Source organism: Oreochromis aureus, linkage group 9, assembly GCF_013358895.1.
Source record: "Oreochromis aureus strain Israel breed Guangdong linkage group 9, ZZ_aureus, whole genome shotgun sequence".
Classification (NCBI taxonomy): Eukaryota; Metazoa; Chordata; class Actinopteri; order Cichliformes; family Cichlidae; genus Oreochromis; species Oreochromis aureus.
The window spans coordinates 23,199,544-23,216,275 of NC_052950.1; the positions used below are offsets into that span (position 1 = coordinate 23,199,544).

The following is a 16,732-nucleotide window of genomic DNA, read 5'->3' on the forward strand; positions in this document are numbered from 1 at the left end:
TTTCTCTTGTCCCGTGAAACTTACTTCATTACGTTATGTCTGTGTAGGTTCTCAGTTGTCCACGTCATGGTAGCTTCAGGAGCTTGACAAAAGAAGTCCAGTGGCCTTCTTTTCAAGCTCTTAAGACTTCATTACATTGTTCACATAAACTCAACCTTTCCTCAATCAATTGAATTAAAAGTCCTGTACTGTTGCATATATTTTGCTGGGACATATTTTTATAAATGTGCTGAAAACATTACAACTTTTATTTTGAAGACATACGGGTACAGGATTATCTGTGGATACTTCAGTGTATTGATACTTCATTAACCCTTGATGTATTATAAATCTTGCCAGTAAGGCAGATATTAAAAAAGAGAGAGAGAGTTTAACATTTGATTATAGTCTCCCTTAGAGGTAGCTAATATGTCGTCATGGCAAAAAGAAAGTTAGACCTTTGTCAATTCTACATTTTTCATATTGGGACATAATAAAAGTAATGTTTCCTTACCAAGTCTTAAAATTTGGTAATTATAACCTTAGATGGACAGCAGCACGTGACATATCACACAGTGTCATTATCAAAAAATCATGAAAATGCAGAAGCAGTTTGTGGAAAAATTAAGTACAGCCCAGTGTCTACTGAGTTACTAGCTTGTAGAATGACTAGCCATACTTCAGCCTGTTAACTAATGTTAACTTTAAGATCTAACATGCTAACCAAGGCCTGTAGAGTCTGAGATGCTCTGGGGTTGTTGCGGTTTTTCTGAGGGTGAACTTGCCGCGGTGTCCACTTCTGGCAAGATTAACAGTTGTCTTGAATTTTCCATGTTCTCACTGTAGAATGATGCACTTTTAATTATTTGGAAATGGTGATATAACCTTTCCAACACTGAAGGACAGCAGCTTTTGCTTCTCTAAGAACAGTTGGACACTGCATTGCAGATGTTGTTCCTTCCTGGTAAACAAGTGTCAGTGCTCCAGACGGGAAAAACTCGTGTTTCCATGGCAGTGGTCACATTTGCTAATGACCAGTGCATTTGATTAGTAAAAGCAGGGCGTGCCTTCTTTTTACCACAACTCTGCCTTTGTTGTGCCCCAGTAGTAAAGGCACCGTTATTGTGACATCATGAAGTTCAGACTTCTGCAATGTAGAAAATATGAAAATGTCCTAGCACTGGTCCCAAACCCAGATAAATGGGAGGGATGCATCAGGAAGGACAGCCGACATAAAATCTGTGTCAAATCAAATATGCAGATCCATCCTATGTGGTGAACCTTTGGGAAATAAAGGACCAGCTGAAAGCACCTTCTCTTTTCTCTGTTTTGTGAAAACGGGATGACATGACTACAGTTCTTGAACCACTATTTCAAACTTAGCTTAAAAGTAAAGAACTGCAATTTTTCTTCCTCTTTTATCTGCTGTTAATTACCAATAATGCTTTAACTCAGCTGTGGTGTGTTTGTCCATTCAACAATGGGGTGATTCTTGACAGCGCAATATTAAGGTTGCTATTAATATAGTTTATGATTATATGAAAGACTTCACAGTAGGTTGGACATGATCTAAAGAATGCTTTCTTTTATTCCTGTGGTCTCTTTCAGTTCTATGCTCCGTGGTGCGGCTACTGTAAAAAACTAGAGCCAATATGGCATGAGGTGGGAGCTGAGCTGAAGAGCTCAGGGTCGCCGGTTCGTGTGGGAAAGATGGATGCTACGGCTTACTCTGGTGAGTAAATCATGTAGCAGTTTAATGTTTTCCCCTGGAGCTTGCGTGCCCCCAGGTGATTACTTTACGTGCTAGAGACAACATTTCTCTGTAATGGACCATGTTGTTCAACACCATGATGCTTTCAATATAAACTGTAGAGTATTAATACCGGTTATTGTGACATTTTTGCAATGTGTAGCGATGTTGATACAGCAATATTACAAGTGTGTTAGAGTAAAAATTATACTGCTACAAATGCAACAGTTCTGTGTCTTATTAAGCAGCTGCTAACTGCAAGATTAATCTATGGACACGTATTCTCCAGCCACAGCCAAGCGTATTTCTTTTTGTAATGCTTCAGAGAGATATTCTTAATTTTTACAGTGAGATTAAATTAGGAGAGCTTGTGAATCCTTTAAGAAGATTACAAGAGGGTATTAAATCTTTCAAAGAGAGAGACGTCTTTCAACATGCGGAGATTAGGCCTTTCAAAGAAAGCAAGTATGATTTGCATTGTTTTCTGTGTTGCAGGAATGGCATCAGAGTTTGGTGTTCGCGGTTACCCCACAATAAAACTGTAAGTACCACTCTTTAGTTTGGTATAGATGCAAGATGAAGTTTAATGATTTGAATATATCCCACACTCATTAAAGACTTTATGGGAAGTAATACCAAGCAGTTTTTTAAAAACAAGTTATTATACTTGAGCACTTAAAAAAAAGTCATATACTATTAAAAGATTAATTAAATTTTAACACAATATTTAATTATTCCAATAAAATTGTTTTGCAGGTAACACCGTCTTTGTGAAGCTTCAGTAATTTTACTTTCACTATTTGATCAGAGGAGCGTTTTTTTCACCAACATGTAGTAATTTTGGACTGTAATTTGTTATGTGGCTGTTGCATTATTTATATTTTATACTCTAGCTATTGCTTTAGCCACCCCACCCCCACTGTAACCTCCTGTATCTAAGTGTACCTGCGTGTATTTTGTGTCATTATCAAGATGCTTTTTCCCTTGTTGCCTGGCCTTTGGAGATGCCCTTAGATAAATTATTCAAAAGGGAATAAGGTGTTGTTGCTTTCTCCTTAAGGCATAACCAAGTAACAAAGTCAGTTCACACATTTTGAAAAAAAATTATATTAGTTTGGCACTTCAGAGTGCTGTTAATTACACATTTCTTGTGGGAAAATTGTGCAAAACTCCCATTAGTCATTAGAATTAGCAATAGCTTCTTGATTTCACTCGTGTGCTTTTCTTACAGTGTACCTGTGGAACTACAAATGCAGTTGTCCAAATGTTTTAACGTATACTTTCCATTTAATTTATTTCAAATCATTTCTTAAAATTCAAGTGACATTTTTATTTTTTTTTTATAAAATGAATGAATTTAGGTAGACACCAGCTGCTTAACGGCAGGGCTCATGTTGACATGAGATAAATGATCTTCCAACTTAGCAGAGTTCCCTCCATTTATATGAAGCTGAATCATTTATCAGCACACTAACATAATGGGCTCCCCATTTAGTTTCATCAAGCTCATTTGGGAAAGTGCCACAAGATCACTGCAGGGTTCATAACATTAAACCAAGCAAGTGATGAAACATCCATCGAAGAACACGAGATACCTCCCTTGGTGACAGAAGGAGACTTGATTTAGAGTTCTGTTTCCCCCTGAGTTCATTAAGCCCCGTGGGCTGATGCAACCTTAGCAATCCTTAATGCATTTTGCTTGTTGTAAGAGCTCGACTCGAGCAGTTTTCTCGGCTGGAACTCAATTAGGTAAAGTCATTTGTCTTTTTTCCCTATTGGAGGTGTAATGATTTAGATTAAGTTGACCTTTGCGGTGAACAGGGTATCCTGGTAGGTGCTGTTTCACCAGAACATGCTGTTTGTAAGACAGGTTGTTGTTTTTAAGTTCAGATGTTGGTCACAGACTTTTAAGGTGAGATAATATGCTTTTTATTGTTAAAGGCATGCATTTCATATGTAAAGGTATGATGTTCATATAAAACTTGGGCAGAGTTTCAAAATCATGATGTAAACGTCTGTAAAAGAAAGGCTTAATATGGCACTAAATTCTAGTTTTTCAATTTTTTTCTTTTGACATCATATACCACATATCCTATATTCTACGTATAACATATATGACACCTATAACATGAAAGGGAATAGGTGGATTTATAAAACTGCTTATTGCGATGGTTTCTCAAAAATTGCTAACCCCCGGGAACTTACAACAGCTGTCTCCATAGTTTACAAAATATGATTTAAAACCCAAATAACATCAAAACACCCAGTGATGGGCTGGTTTCGTCAATGACAGAGGTCAGAGGAGAACTGCTAGATTGGTTAAAGTGACTGCAACTGTAATGAGCATGGTTGCTTTGCAGATCAGTATCTCAGTATGCGTAACACGCAGAAACTTGTTTGGCCAGACCGAATCAGGCTCTACTCCTTGTGACTCTCCAAAACTGAAGTGTGGAAAAACATGTCTTGGTACGATGACTTTAGATTTCTACTGCAATGCGCAGATGGTAGGGTCACGATTTGGCATGAACGCTATGAATCTGTGGAACCATCCAGCTGCCTTGTGTCAATGCTTCAGGCTGGGGTAGTAGTAAAATTGCGTGGGGATTGCTTTTTCCTGGCGCATATTAAGGCCCTTAATACCAGCTGAACATCATTCGAATGCCACTGCCCAGCTGAGTATTGTTGCTGACCATGTGCATCTCTTGATAGCCACTGCCAGCAGGGTAAGGCACCATTTCACAAAGCACACATGATCTGAAGCCGGTTCCATCGACATGCCAGCGGGTTTTGTATGTTCCATTCGCCTCGGCTCTCGACCAAAACCCCCTTTGGGATGAGGTTGAAAGGGAGAGCCGTACAGCCAGCAATTCTGTAGCATCGTGTACTGGTTTTATATGAACATGGTAAACGATCTGTAAGGAATGTTTCCAATATTATACTGAATCTATGCCACCAATTAATTTAGGCGTTTTTAAGTGGGCAAAGGTGGGTCCAACACTACATTAGAAAAGTATACTAATAAATTGGCACCTGCTATAAAATGAGGAAGAGCCAGTAGAAGAAAAAAAAAAATATTTGTGTTGCTTAAACAGCAAAAAGAATCTACTCTAAAATGTCAAAAGAATGGTCCAATCAGAAAATTAGTTCGACGTACACCTCTTGTATAATGTTCTTTCTCACACAAATCCTGAATACACGACTGCCAAGCAGTTAATTTCCGTTTTATTCAGTTTCATATAAATATGTAAGCGGTGTCATTCTGTTGGCACAAAACAGTGAAAGGTGTTGAATGGGGTTTTTCAATGAAATATTCAGTCTTTCACTATTTTTTCTTATTATTTTCAGGTTAAAGGGTGATCTTGCCTACAATTACAAGGGACCAAGGACAAAAGATGATATTGTAGAGTTTGCCAACAGGGTGGCAGGGTAAGTTACAGGCTTCAAGCAACACTTGGAAATCAACATGAGGAGAAACTGAGAGCCGAGTAGAACTTCCCTTATTTCACAGGAAGACATGCCAAGCTAAATGAAAAGCATCTAAGGCAGCTTATCAACCCAGGCCATATTTGTTTCATAGCTCAATGGATTTCTGCCTCTGATGCTCCACTTTAAACCACTGTATCAAGTGAGCCTGACAGATTTCTCCCCTCCTTGAGGGAAATCAAACTAGATCCGTGACAGAGGGGCTGATCAAAAGCTTGGCTCAGAGACGGGTTGAGGACTGGAGTGGTTTTTTGAACCGCCACTGGGTGGTGCCAGCAGCACAGAAACCAAGATTAGGACGTTACACATCACTGTTGTACTCTGTGAGGTTTAAATACTTATCAGAATGAACTCCTGTCTATGTTTTTTTTGTTTGGTTTTTATTCCATCAGACCAGCCGTCCGAGCCCTTCCCAGCAAGCAGATGTTTGAGCACATGATGAAACGGCACGATGTGCTTTTTGTGTATGTTGGTGGGGATTCTCCTCTCAAAGTAAGCAACATACATCAATACACTTTCATTCTTTTATTCTTTAGCAACCACACAAAAGTCTGTATGATAGGGGCAATGCTATGCTGCAACATTGACATAATATAAGAAAGAATTTAATTCTATGCAATACCTTCAAGTGATAATTTACAATCTTTGAATACCGAAAACCTTCTTTTGCTTCTTTTTTTGCTATTGCAGGAGAAATACAACGACGCTGCCTCTGAGCTCATCGTCTATACTTACTTCTTCTCTGCTTCAGAGGAAGCCTTGCCAGAGGTAATGCTTTGAATAGGCGATCATCTTTTGTCTTTAGAAAGTATTAAATAATTAATTTCACAAAGATACACTCACAAACATGTCATTAATGCACTTGGGAATGACACATGCAGTTATATTTTCCTAGTTTGAAATAATGTATTTAGATTCTTTGAGCATGTCTCTTGTCCTGGGATTGCACACGTTACGAGCTCTGATGTTTTTTCCCAGTACAAAGAGTTTTTCACATATTTTATATGATTTATGGATCTTTGTCTAAAGTGGTATTTTTGTGTTTTCAACAGTCAGTATCTTTGCCAGAGCTTCCTGCTGTCGTAGTCTTTAAAGATGGAGGCTACTTTACCTATGATGGTAAGTATTTTATTTTTTTAGGCTTTGTCCACTACTGTTGTCTTGTTTTCTTCAATTGGTTTAGTTTAATAGCTTAACTAGAGGGCAGTAGGGTGCCATGCTGTCTCCTGCTCCCGCCTGCTATTCCCTCCTCCTTCTCGCCTCTCATATAAACTGTGTAACCAGAGCTGTCTTCTTGTAGTTTTCCCGTTCCTGCCGCTGCTCTTTCATCCTCACCACACTGAGTTATGGTGTGCCTGGCCCATCATAAAGCACCCCAGGCTCTGCCCACTATTGTGTGTGTGGTTAGGCCAGTGATGTTGTGGTGGTTTGTCTCTGGGCGGACGTACATAGCAGGCCAGGGTGGATGAACTGGCTTGAGTGGGCGTGCGAGACCGCAGATTCGACCAAAGAAGAGCGCAGAGCTGGTAGTGTGTATACAGTCAAAGCCAAGAGGTGAATCACTGCATCAGCCATCAAGTCAAAGCAGACAAAAAAAAAAAATCACATTTGCGATGCGTAAAAGGTTTAGAGGATCTGCTTTTTCGGGTCATAATTGAAAGCTTTCAGCGCAGTAACGTGAGTTCACCGCATTCCTCCATGATCTCTTGTAATTCTCTGCCGCTTTGGGCCTGAGTTGGCAGGCAGAACCGGAAGCGAAGAGCGTCGAGGCACAGCGACAACACAAACGGACCCCAGTAGTGGCTGTTAGGGAGGTCAGGTGCACGGTGTGTGACCCGGAGAACAAAATCCATCTGCGCCGCGGTCTGCGCGTTTGCATCCATCTGCTCCACCTGACCATTTCGGAAGGCGGGCTTCACGCACCAGAATCTCAGCAGAAGAGGCTCGCCACAGTAGATGTTAACCACAAAAACTCCACACTCTGCAGAGTCCTCTAGGACCCTGATACGGAGGATGTGATGAATCTGTAGCATTGCCATGGTGACGGTGTGTTAAACTTGTCAAGGACTGAGGAGGGGAGCAGCATGGCAAAATGACATGGTTGTGTCCTTCCTTTCTTTGTCCTTTTCAGTCGTTCGGAAACTGCAGAAGAAAAACACTTTTATTATTTAGTATAGTAGCACAGAAACTGAGTCATTAAGCATTAGACACTTACCTCAAGTGATAGCAAAAGAGAAATTTAAGAAAGTGGTTTGCCTCGCTTTTTTAAAGACTTGTAGCCTTCAGCCTCGGCTTTCTGTCCATCTGCTGTAGTATGTTTCTAGTCTCCCTGAAGATCTGCTGGCTAAATGTTGGATGAAGGAATAAATGAGTCAACCACACCTCATATGGTTTGCTGTTGCCCTCACTTTGCATGGTGTTCAGTCAGAAAATTTTATATGGCTAAACTTATGAGACCCATTTGCATAGGCACCTAGTGACACTGTTTTATGGCAGGCTGTGACATTTAGTCAAGCGTGTGAATATTATACTGTGAAACTGACACATTCTTTTTTTGCTGCATTGTTGTTTATCTTCTAGCTTTAGAGGCCGACAGCTGCCAAGATATTCTAACGACTTTGATCATGCCCCCCCCGCCAACTATTTGCTTTCATATGTATTTTCCGAATTCGCAGATTCAAAGTACTTATTAGAAATTCACTGCACACTTGCTGTTCTTGCTGTGCACTCCTGTTTTTAAAGAACAGGTCCCACTGAGCACAGCCACACTGTCCAAACACAAGCTCTCGCTTTGTGTAAAATGATATTTGACATGTTATTGTTTAGCTTTGATTGCTTTAGTGCGCATCACAAATAGCGGCATCCCCTTTTGAAGAGCACTGTTAAGATATAGTAGAACACAGAAGCTCATACATATTTAATTATCCAAATCCTCTGTTTCATACAGTTATACAGGTCTGCTCTGCTATTGTGCTTCAAAGGCCAAGTGGTTTTGATCATTGTGTAGCTGCATTGAAAGCTACTGGGCAACATGTAAGAAAGCAGAAGAATATAATTAGCATATATGTCAGCATGCACAATACGGCATTTGTAACTGTTTCACTTGCCAACAGTCTTCAGACACGTTTTTGGGTCTTTGAGTCCTCCTAATGCTCAGAGCTCCACATAAGGCTTCCTGTTAATCTGACTCAGTGGTTAATGGTTTGGCCTTTCCACTCCTTGTATGGAAACATTCATAATGCTGCCAGCTGTGAGGCCGAATGTGTTTGCATATGTTTATTGGGATCATGTAAATGACAGGATGATTAACAGTTTGTGAATGTGATGACGGAAAAGATCACACTTAAACAGGTGATAACACAATGATGACATTTTGCAGCAGCGCACACGGTCAGCCTTCATTTCACTGGTTATTGCAGTCTGCAGTGTTGGCAAGGTCAGCGTGAATGACATTGATGGAAAGCCTAATAACTGGTTGTTGTTTTTGTTTTTAAAGCTGTTTTTACTTTGTTTGGACAGAGGAGTGGTGGGTGGGAGGGGGGGGGGTATGAAGTGCAAAAAAGGCAGAGATGCTGCATATAAACTGTGACCGTGGATTTTACGATCTTATTTTGGATAATTGTTTTGGAAAGTGGACAAAAGTATTTGGACATAATTAACACAAGTCAAATGTTTAATTATTGTCAAATTATTGGGTCAAAATGATCAAATTATTGTTCCAGCTCCTGGTGTAATGTTTAATTACTAATTTATTGCTGAACTATAAGTATATAATGTAGAGTACTACATTCTGCAGTTGCATGCAAATTACAGTGGAGTAATTAAAGTAGGAATACAGTGAAGTACTTCAGTAAATTTACTTTAGTAAGTCTTCTTACTACATGGCTCTTGTCCACTTTTCTATATTTTTGTATTTATGTGGCATTTGTCACAGACAGTGGCTTCTTCTTCACTATAAATAATATAACTAACTATAACCGATATAGCTTTGTTTGATTTGATTGCTCAAGCATTGCCTTACATGAATATGAGATGCCAGCTACTGACAGCATCTTTTTCTTTTTTTTTTCTTTATCTTTACCCGATCCTATAACTGAGCAATACATAAAATATTTTTATATCACACTCTTTTTATTTGTTGTTGTATTCCTATTTTCTTTTAGCAGTCGAGCCAAAGCATCTTCATTGTTAAACCTTGTGTATTCTTTTTTATAATAGGAAATTACCCTTGCTTTCTCATCATTACACCAAGCTTTGTGTCACATTTCAACACGTCAGTCTCCTGGATCGTACGCTCTCTGAGTTATCTTTGATGAAAGTAGCTTCCTCCCCTCTCTATGCGTTTCCCCCTGCGGTTCTGTTTCTACACTTTTTGCATTGTCTTGGAGGTCTTCTGTGCCATTAACCTTCATCCTTGAAATGTGTCAGAGCTGCCTCCTCCCTTTGCTCCAAACTCTGACACTGGATCATCCTCACTCCACCCACTGTCTGTTTATATTCCCCCACATGCACCTCATCTTTCTCTCTTGCCTCCCACTGTGTGAACTCTGGGCTGACAGGCTCCTGTAGGGCAGTATGGAGATTGTGAGGCTGGCGCCCGGGAAGAAAGCAGCTCTAATTTGTTTCAAGGTGAAGCAGGTTCAGTCGGTATAGAGGTGGATCAGGCTGTACAACCCCAGTATGGGGCCTCCGAGCTTTCTTTCGCTTCTGAGGAAAAGTTGGGAAACTGCATGCTGTCTGTAAAGCCAGAACATCTGTGGAAAGAACTCTCTGGAATGTCTGCCCTGTCCACTGACTCAGCAGTCTTAACAGCGAGGCTCTGCTCCCTTTGCACAGTAGCATCACTGAGGAATAGTTTCTAATACTACTGTAAGCTACGACCTTGGGGGGGGTTTAAAAGTGTGTTCCAGGTTTTAGCTTGTCATGTTTAGTATTATGCTTCCAGCTCACTTGGAGCCCTGCAGGATGAGAATCATGTTAAAAGTCATCAGTGTTCTTGTAATTACTATGATGGTAGCGAAAGGTCACGGTAACTTATTAACGTGTCATAATAAGGTCCCGACTACATTTGACATCAATTATGAGCGTCCTGTAGCCTCTCAGCTGGAGAAAACGGTGTTGTTTAAGCAGCTTCGTTACACCCTATTTATACCCTCCAGGGACAGTCTCTGCTTCCTGTTTGCGTGTTGCCTCCAGATGTTAGAGGAGTAACAACATGTGGCTCGCATTCAGGAAGTAATTTTTTATTTTTCTGTCTTTGTTTATTTTTTTTATTTATATGGTGCACTTGATAGGATTTTTTTCTTCTCTTGTTGCATCTGTTGAATTATACATTTGCTCCAGATGTGTTAAAAATAAATGTATGGTTGCAGAATCATTTACAAACCAAATGTGATTTGTTTTTTTTCCCCTTAAAAATTAGGTCAGGTTAGCCAGCATTTTGGGGGAAAAGGCGTCAATTGTGAATGAAAATTACAGTATTTTTCTCTTAATGTTCTTGACAGCCATCTATTTGATAAATAGTAATTAATCTGGAAATGTGACTGTGAACAGTCAAGGCTAAACAAACTGTTATTTGATTTATGACTTGGCCATCTGTTACGTTTGATTGTTTACATCTCCATCGATTCTCAATCTGTTCGCTCTGAGTCATAGATCATTGTGCTGCTTCAGATCTTGAATACCCTGCCTGACTGTTAAGCCAGAGGCAGCTGGCTGTCAAAACAGTTTCTGGTCATTGTTTATCTGACCCATGTCTATGACTGCTCAGCTTCTGTCTTGCTCTTTGTTCCCCAAGAATGCATACAGGTGGCAAACGCTGATCTTCTTACATTCCAGCCATCAATACACTCTTCTGCTTTCCCTTTTTATTACAGGGAGTCTGTGGGCTGAATGTTGATGAGCTCTGTGCTTCTGTTTCTGAAAGATTTTACCTCTCTGTGTTGCAGAGTACGAGGACAGTAGCTTATCATTGTGGGTGAACAAGGAGCGCTTCCAAGGATACCTTCAGATTGATGGCTTTACGTTGTATGAGCTGGGGGAAACAGGTGGCGTATGCTCTTGTTCAATATATAACGTATTTATTCCCAAATTTTATTTTCCTTTACACATTGTTTTTACTTTTCTAGTTTATTATACAATACTGTCCAAAAGGCTTGAGCCACCCCTAATTTCTTTAGATTTTGCTAAGAAAATGAGAAATAGATGCAGTGATCTATTGAAACCTGTGAAGATGATAAAAATACAGTTAAAATTCCCTGCCAAGTTAACTGTTATATGTAGACCCTTGAGTTAGGTGCCCTTTTTGTGCCTGAATTATTTATATGTTAGGGCTTTGAGCTTAACAAACAAAATCATTCCTCTGAATAATGGTCAGGTACAATAACTGGACTGTACATGAGAAAAAACACCAAGTGTCAAAAGAAGAAACTTTGAAAGAGTTTCAGAAAACCTGAAAAACTATTGCACGAGAGGACTTTAAAACTGATTTGGAGAAAGTCTGGCTCCTATCATTTTTCAAAAATGATAGGTGGCTCAAGACTTTTGCACAGTACTGTAATATCCTGCTTCAAAATGTATGGAATCATGAATTTCTGGGTCTAGTTTCATTAGTTTTTTTTGTTTTTTGGTTAGTAGATTAATTGCTGTGTGAAATTTCACTGAGAAATAGAAGAATGAACAGAAAACCTCAAAACATTCAGTTTCCTTTCATGGAAAAGAAGACATGCAGCAAATGATCACTTTTAAAAACCCAGCACTGGGACATTTTATGTCTTTGCTTCTACTTTATTATCAGAATAGATACAGATCAATTTTTTGCAGAATGACTGGTTTTTAAAGGGCAGTATTTTGTTAATTGTAAGCCTAAGATGTGGGACTTTTAATGTGGTTTTTTATGTGTGTGTCCTTTTTTAATCTTTATGACTATGGAACCAAAGTGATTACAGGTTGAATACCAGCTTATATCATTTGAACTGCATCAGCACTTTACACATGGCTTTGCTCAGACTGCCTACCTCATTTTATTACATTGTAAAACCCTTTAATATTTTAGCATCTCTAAACATGTCTTCCACATAATAACTTTATATTTAAGAATCAAACAATATAGAGCTGCTGTTTTTAAAAAATCCAGTAAAAATATTCAGGGCTAAGGTAGCAAAGAGTATCCCTTCCCTCCAGATATAGCTCATGTTCTGCTTGTTTAAATGTACATACATTTCTCCTCTAAAAGGAAATTTAAGCTCAAGAGTGAAATACAAACTGCCTCTTAAACGGCAGTAAATTGATGGTCTGTGCAGAGAAAGCTGTGCTTTCTAATATTAGATACAGTGTTTTCCTCCTTTATGCTGATGTTGCTGAGATCAGTGACGCTCAACAGTTGAATGTTGCTTGAATGTGTTACTGTGTGCAGTTTTAGTTTCTGGCCCATCCATATAGCAGACTTTCCAGTTAGTTTTAACAGTTCTGCATATAACACGGTCTCCATAGCATCTTAATTGGATAAACACTGTGACTGATTAAAGGCTACATTGTTAAGTTTGATGTATATCTGTGAATTTGCCAGCCTTGTCTTTGAAGCCTTTTCAACCAAGTATCAGATTTCACGCTCTTGGGCTCAGCGGAGCTGTAGGAGTGACATTTTATGCTGTAAAATCCCTGCTCCAACACATCATAAGTCACACTGACACAGAACTTGGTACCCGCGACAGTCCCAGTGTGACCAAACCATTGAAAAGTTTGAAACTGTAATTTATGGGCTAAGATTTAGAGCACATGAGACTTAAATTGGTAGCATACTGAAAGCAAAAAAACATGCAACAACTGGATTTTGAAATTAAAAGGCAGCAGTTTGGATTTCTTTGCAGTGTAAAGAAACATTGAAGGTTTTTCTTTGGGGATAGAAGATAAATAGTAAGCAAGCTCTTTCATAGTGCGGCTAATTTGCAGATTTTATAATTTAACCCATTAGAATCCAACTTGCTCCACACGTTATTTGATTGAGGCAGTGAACTAGTGAATAAACAACATCTGCAGGTTAAACCTGAATAGAAACCTGATAGAAATGTAATAGGACATTTCAGAAAATGTGAATTCTTAGATGGACATTTTATGAACTCGATTGCGTTACTGCACATCACTTTTTTTTTCTTTTTTCTTTTTTTTTTAAAGCTATTACTACAAAATCTTGGAATTTAAAGGACTTGAGCCTTACATGAGGTGTATGAGCAGTAAGGGATTCAGAAATGCTGTCTACATGTAAGCCATGAAAAATATCTTTTCTATGCTTTGATCTTTTTGCTTGGAGATTGTTTAAAAGATATAATAACAACCTCATGATCACGGAGCTCGGAGGTATTGGATGTCGAAGCTGTAGAAAATAACACCAGTGGTTCTTCAGTTCATCTGTAGGTCAAAAATTACAACTAAATTCACAGAACGAGGGGCTTTGATGCCAGAGGGTAGCAGGCTGAGAAATCGGTGATTTCAAAAAGTGGTTGAATAAATAACGACACAGTGCAAACACGGTAAATATAATGTTCGATGTGTGTGCCAGTTGTAAGTTTTTACTAATGAGTTTATTAATATTAGATCTATTTAATGCATTTTGGATCAATTATGAGTAGTTGACAAGCTCAGCTTATTTTTAAGTTTCCATGTTGTGAAAACCCACCTTTCACATAGAATTAGTCTTTTTAGCTCTTTAATTAACCCCACAGACCCTTTCAGATAATCTGACGTTTGACATCTGATCCTCTGGAAAGAGCCGCAAAGCTTCTGAACCAAAAGTCAATTTATTAACTGTTTTCCTTTTAAATCTGCAGACTTGATATTTATGTGAAGAAATCCCTCATTAATCACTTGAATGCACTCACTTTTATAATTGCACTTACTACACCTTGTTGGCACCTTCATAGAAAGTAAGAAGCCTATGATGCTTATCAGCATATGTAACTAGTGAAATTGCCACATGTAGAGGATTGAAAAACAAAGAGGTTTGAACACTGCTGCACTTAAGTGGCTTTATTTCCCATAGTACATTATTATTACATTGGCTACGTTGTTAAAAATACTCCATAAATGTCTAAAATAATACTTGCATGGTAGTGCAATTTTATTTTAAAACTTAATTTGTCCTTTTCCAACTTGAGTTGTGCAGAATCCATCTAATCTTCCTGGAAATACACAGATGAATGATGTTGCTGTGCTCATGCTCAAACACAGCACAGAGTTAATTATACACATTTCCACAGGTGGTATTCCCATGAAGAATAAAAACACCAACTGAACCATAAATTAACATTTTTTCCCCTCTGATTTTCTGTTTTCACCAGCAGTTACAGAAAATCCACAGTCAGAGTTATTTAGATATACAGTATAATTTCACTGAATATACATGTTAAATATTATTCCTTCTCCTGATGCAAAGCTGGCCACTTTCTTTATATAACCTCATTCTTGGCATCTAATCAACATGAGTGACCACCAGGGGGCAGGCTGGCACTCTCACCCAAGCAGCAAGGGACGTGTAGCATCAAAGCATATAAGCCGGAGTAACAAACCTTTAAAGTTGTGTAACAGTTTTTTGTTGTGTTTTTTACGCAGATCTATTTGTTGTGGGTTTGGGTTTTGAATGGCACTGAAATAGCTCTCCCACCACAAAGTGACCACTTGTTTCCTATTCAGCCGAGCAGAAAGCCTAAGCTAGCTTAATGTTTGAGTGATGAATGAGCAAAGTGCTCGCCGTGTCCCTTCCTTTCTTCTTCCCCTATTGAGAGGTGATAGATCTCCTCCGGAACCTCTTACCTGCCCACCATTGTCTTTTCACCGTCCTTTTTGTGTGTCTGATTGTGATTTGTAATCCTTGTCTGCCACCTCAGGCAAACTGGTGGCAATTGCAGTCATCGATGAGAAGGACCCCACAGAGGAGAGTGGCAGGTACAAAAAGAACACTGAAATTAAAAAGCACGACTCTTATAAATTACTCCCACTCTCACCACAATAATTGAGCTTAAGTGCATGGCTTTCAAATACAGATAAGACCATTATTGTTTGCATCTGCCCACAAATTGCAGCCAACAGCTAAAAAAAGGATAGACTCCAACTCATGTGGTATTTCTGTGTCTTCTAATTTGCTTTTAGATTAAAGACCTTGATGCAGAGGGTGGCAAAGGAATACCGGGAACAGTTTAACAGGTAAGGCACGGGTAAATGATGAGGTCAAAGACAGAGATCCAATTTATACATTTATTCTAGGATGGTGCGCTCGCTGGGGAACGCTGCCTGTCTACTCACAAGCAAGTTATACCTTTGTCAGGGCACGTCTGTTTTTGTTGAGGTTCAGTAGGAAGGTAATTATGCAAAATGTCAGCTTCCAAATATAGGTGTTCTTTTCAGCTGTCAGTCAGAAACTCAACTCGGCTTGTATTAATGCATAATTTTCTGTTTTCTCTGGCTTCAATTGTGCGATAACAACTGGAGATGGGGTATTTATGTTACGCGCTGCGCTGCTCGACCTGTTCTTTCACAGGAGAGAAGCCAGCGTAACAAGGCAAATGAAAGGATAAAAAAACCCACTTGAATGCATAATTTCACACTGTCACTATTGTTATTTTTGCTCAAGTGCGCTATAGTAGGCAGGTCATCCTTCCCCTACAGCACCCAGGTAGAAGCAAACAGGGTCTTTTGCTGAAGTGGTTTCAGGTAAAATGAGCTCAAAGGTTGCTGTTCTTTATGTGACCCTCGTTTCTGATCACTGTCAGCAGGGAGTCAGTCACCAGGTGGATTACCACAAAAGATTAATTAAAAAAAAAGTCCATCACATTTGCATAATGATGCAGTGCTTTAGTTCCTCGCTGTGTCCTTCATCAGATACATTTCTGCTTTTGAATGAAGAGGTGTGTCTCAAACCGTAATGATAAAAGTGTTTCTCACTCTGCAGGCATGCCCATTAAGACTGATTGAATTACACAGATCCCTATCATCTGTTATACTACTGTCTGCCACACTACTCAGCGCTGTTTTTGAAGGCTTCAGAGTCTGAGATCCCTACTGAGATCAGAGCTGCCTGCGGCGTTCAGACACACCTAAATGGTACTTGTAATTACAAGCTGCCGAGTGTTGCCCCTGTTGGTGGGTGGAGCCAGCATACAGAGTCAACAGAGCATAGGGGGTGACTGACATTTGAATGAGTTGATGCTGTTTGATGTAGTATTAGCTCACCTTCAGTTTGTAGCATTTGTAGAAATGTTGGTGTGGGGCAGTGGAGGACTCGTGCCCACGTTTGTGTGGTGGAGTTTGATTTTTGTCACTTTGATGGGCGTGTAGGCTGGGTTGTCACTCTACACCAGTCATTGTGTATGCCTTTATATTTTACAGCACTCATGACAAGATGACAAGCAATGTCACAAAGTCTGCCTCAACTGGAGATTTTTACCCAAAAACGACTCTGTGGGCTCCTTTTTTTTTTAAAGGAAACTTTTGCAACATTTCAGGAAACCCTGCAGTTAAAAATAATGT

At 39.3% G+C, this 16,732-nt stretch overlaps 1 protein-coding gene across 1 annotated transcript in view; it reads left to right on the forward strand.

Annotated features, from left to right (window-relative positions):
* The window catches only part of tmx3b (thioredoxin related transmembrane protein 3b), a 34,845-nt gene that overhangs the window by 2,584 nt on the left and 15,529 nt on the right, over positions 1–16,732 (forward strand). Inside the window, exons 4-12 of the mRNA XM_031751682.2 lie at positions 1,588–1,711; positions 2,225–2,270; positions 5,075–5,155; positions 5,605–5,704; positions 5,903–5,980; positions 6,265–6,331; positions 11,161–11,259; positions 15,094–15,151; positions 15,356–15,409. Of these exons, the coding sequence (XP_031607542.2) occupies positions 1,588–1,711; positions 2,225–2,270; positions 5,075–5,155; positions 5,605–5,704; positions 5,903–5,980; positions 6,265–6,331; positions 11,161–11,259; positions 15,094–15,151; positions 15,356–15,409 (707 nt within the window). The remainder of the gene's footprint in view (positions 1–1,587; positions 1,712–2,224; positions 2,271–5,074; positions 5,156–5,604; positions 5,705–5,902; positions 5,981–6,264; positions 6,332–11,160; positions 11,260–15,093; positions 15,152–15,355; positions 15,410–16,732) is intronic.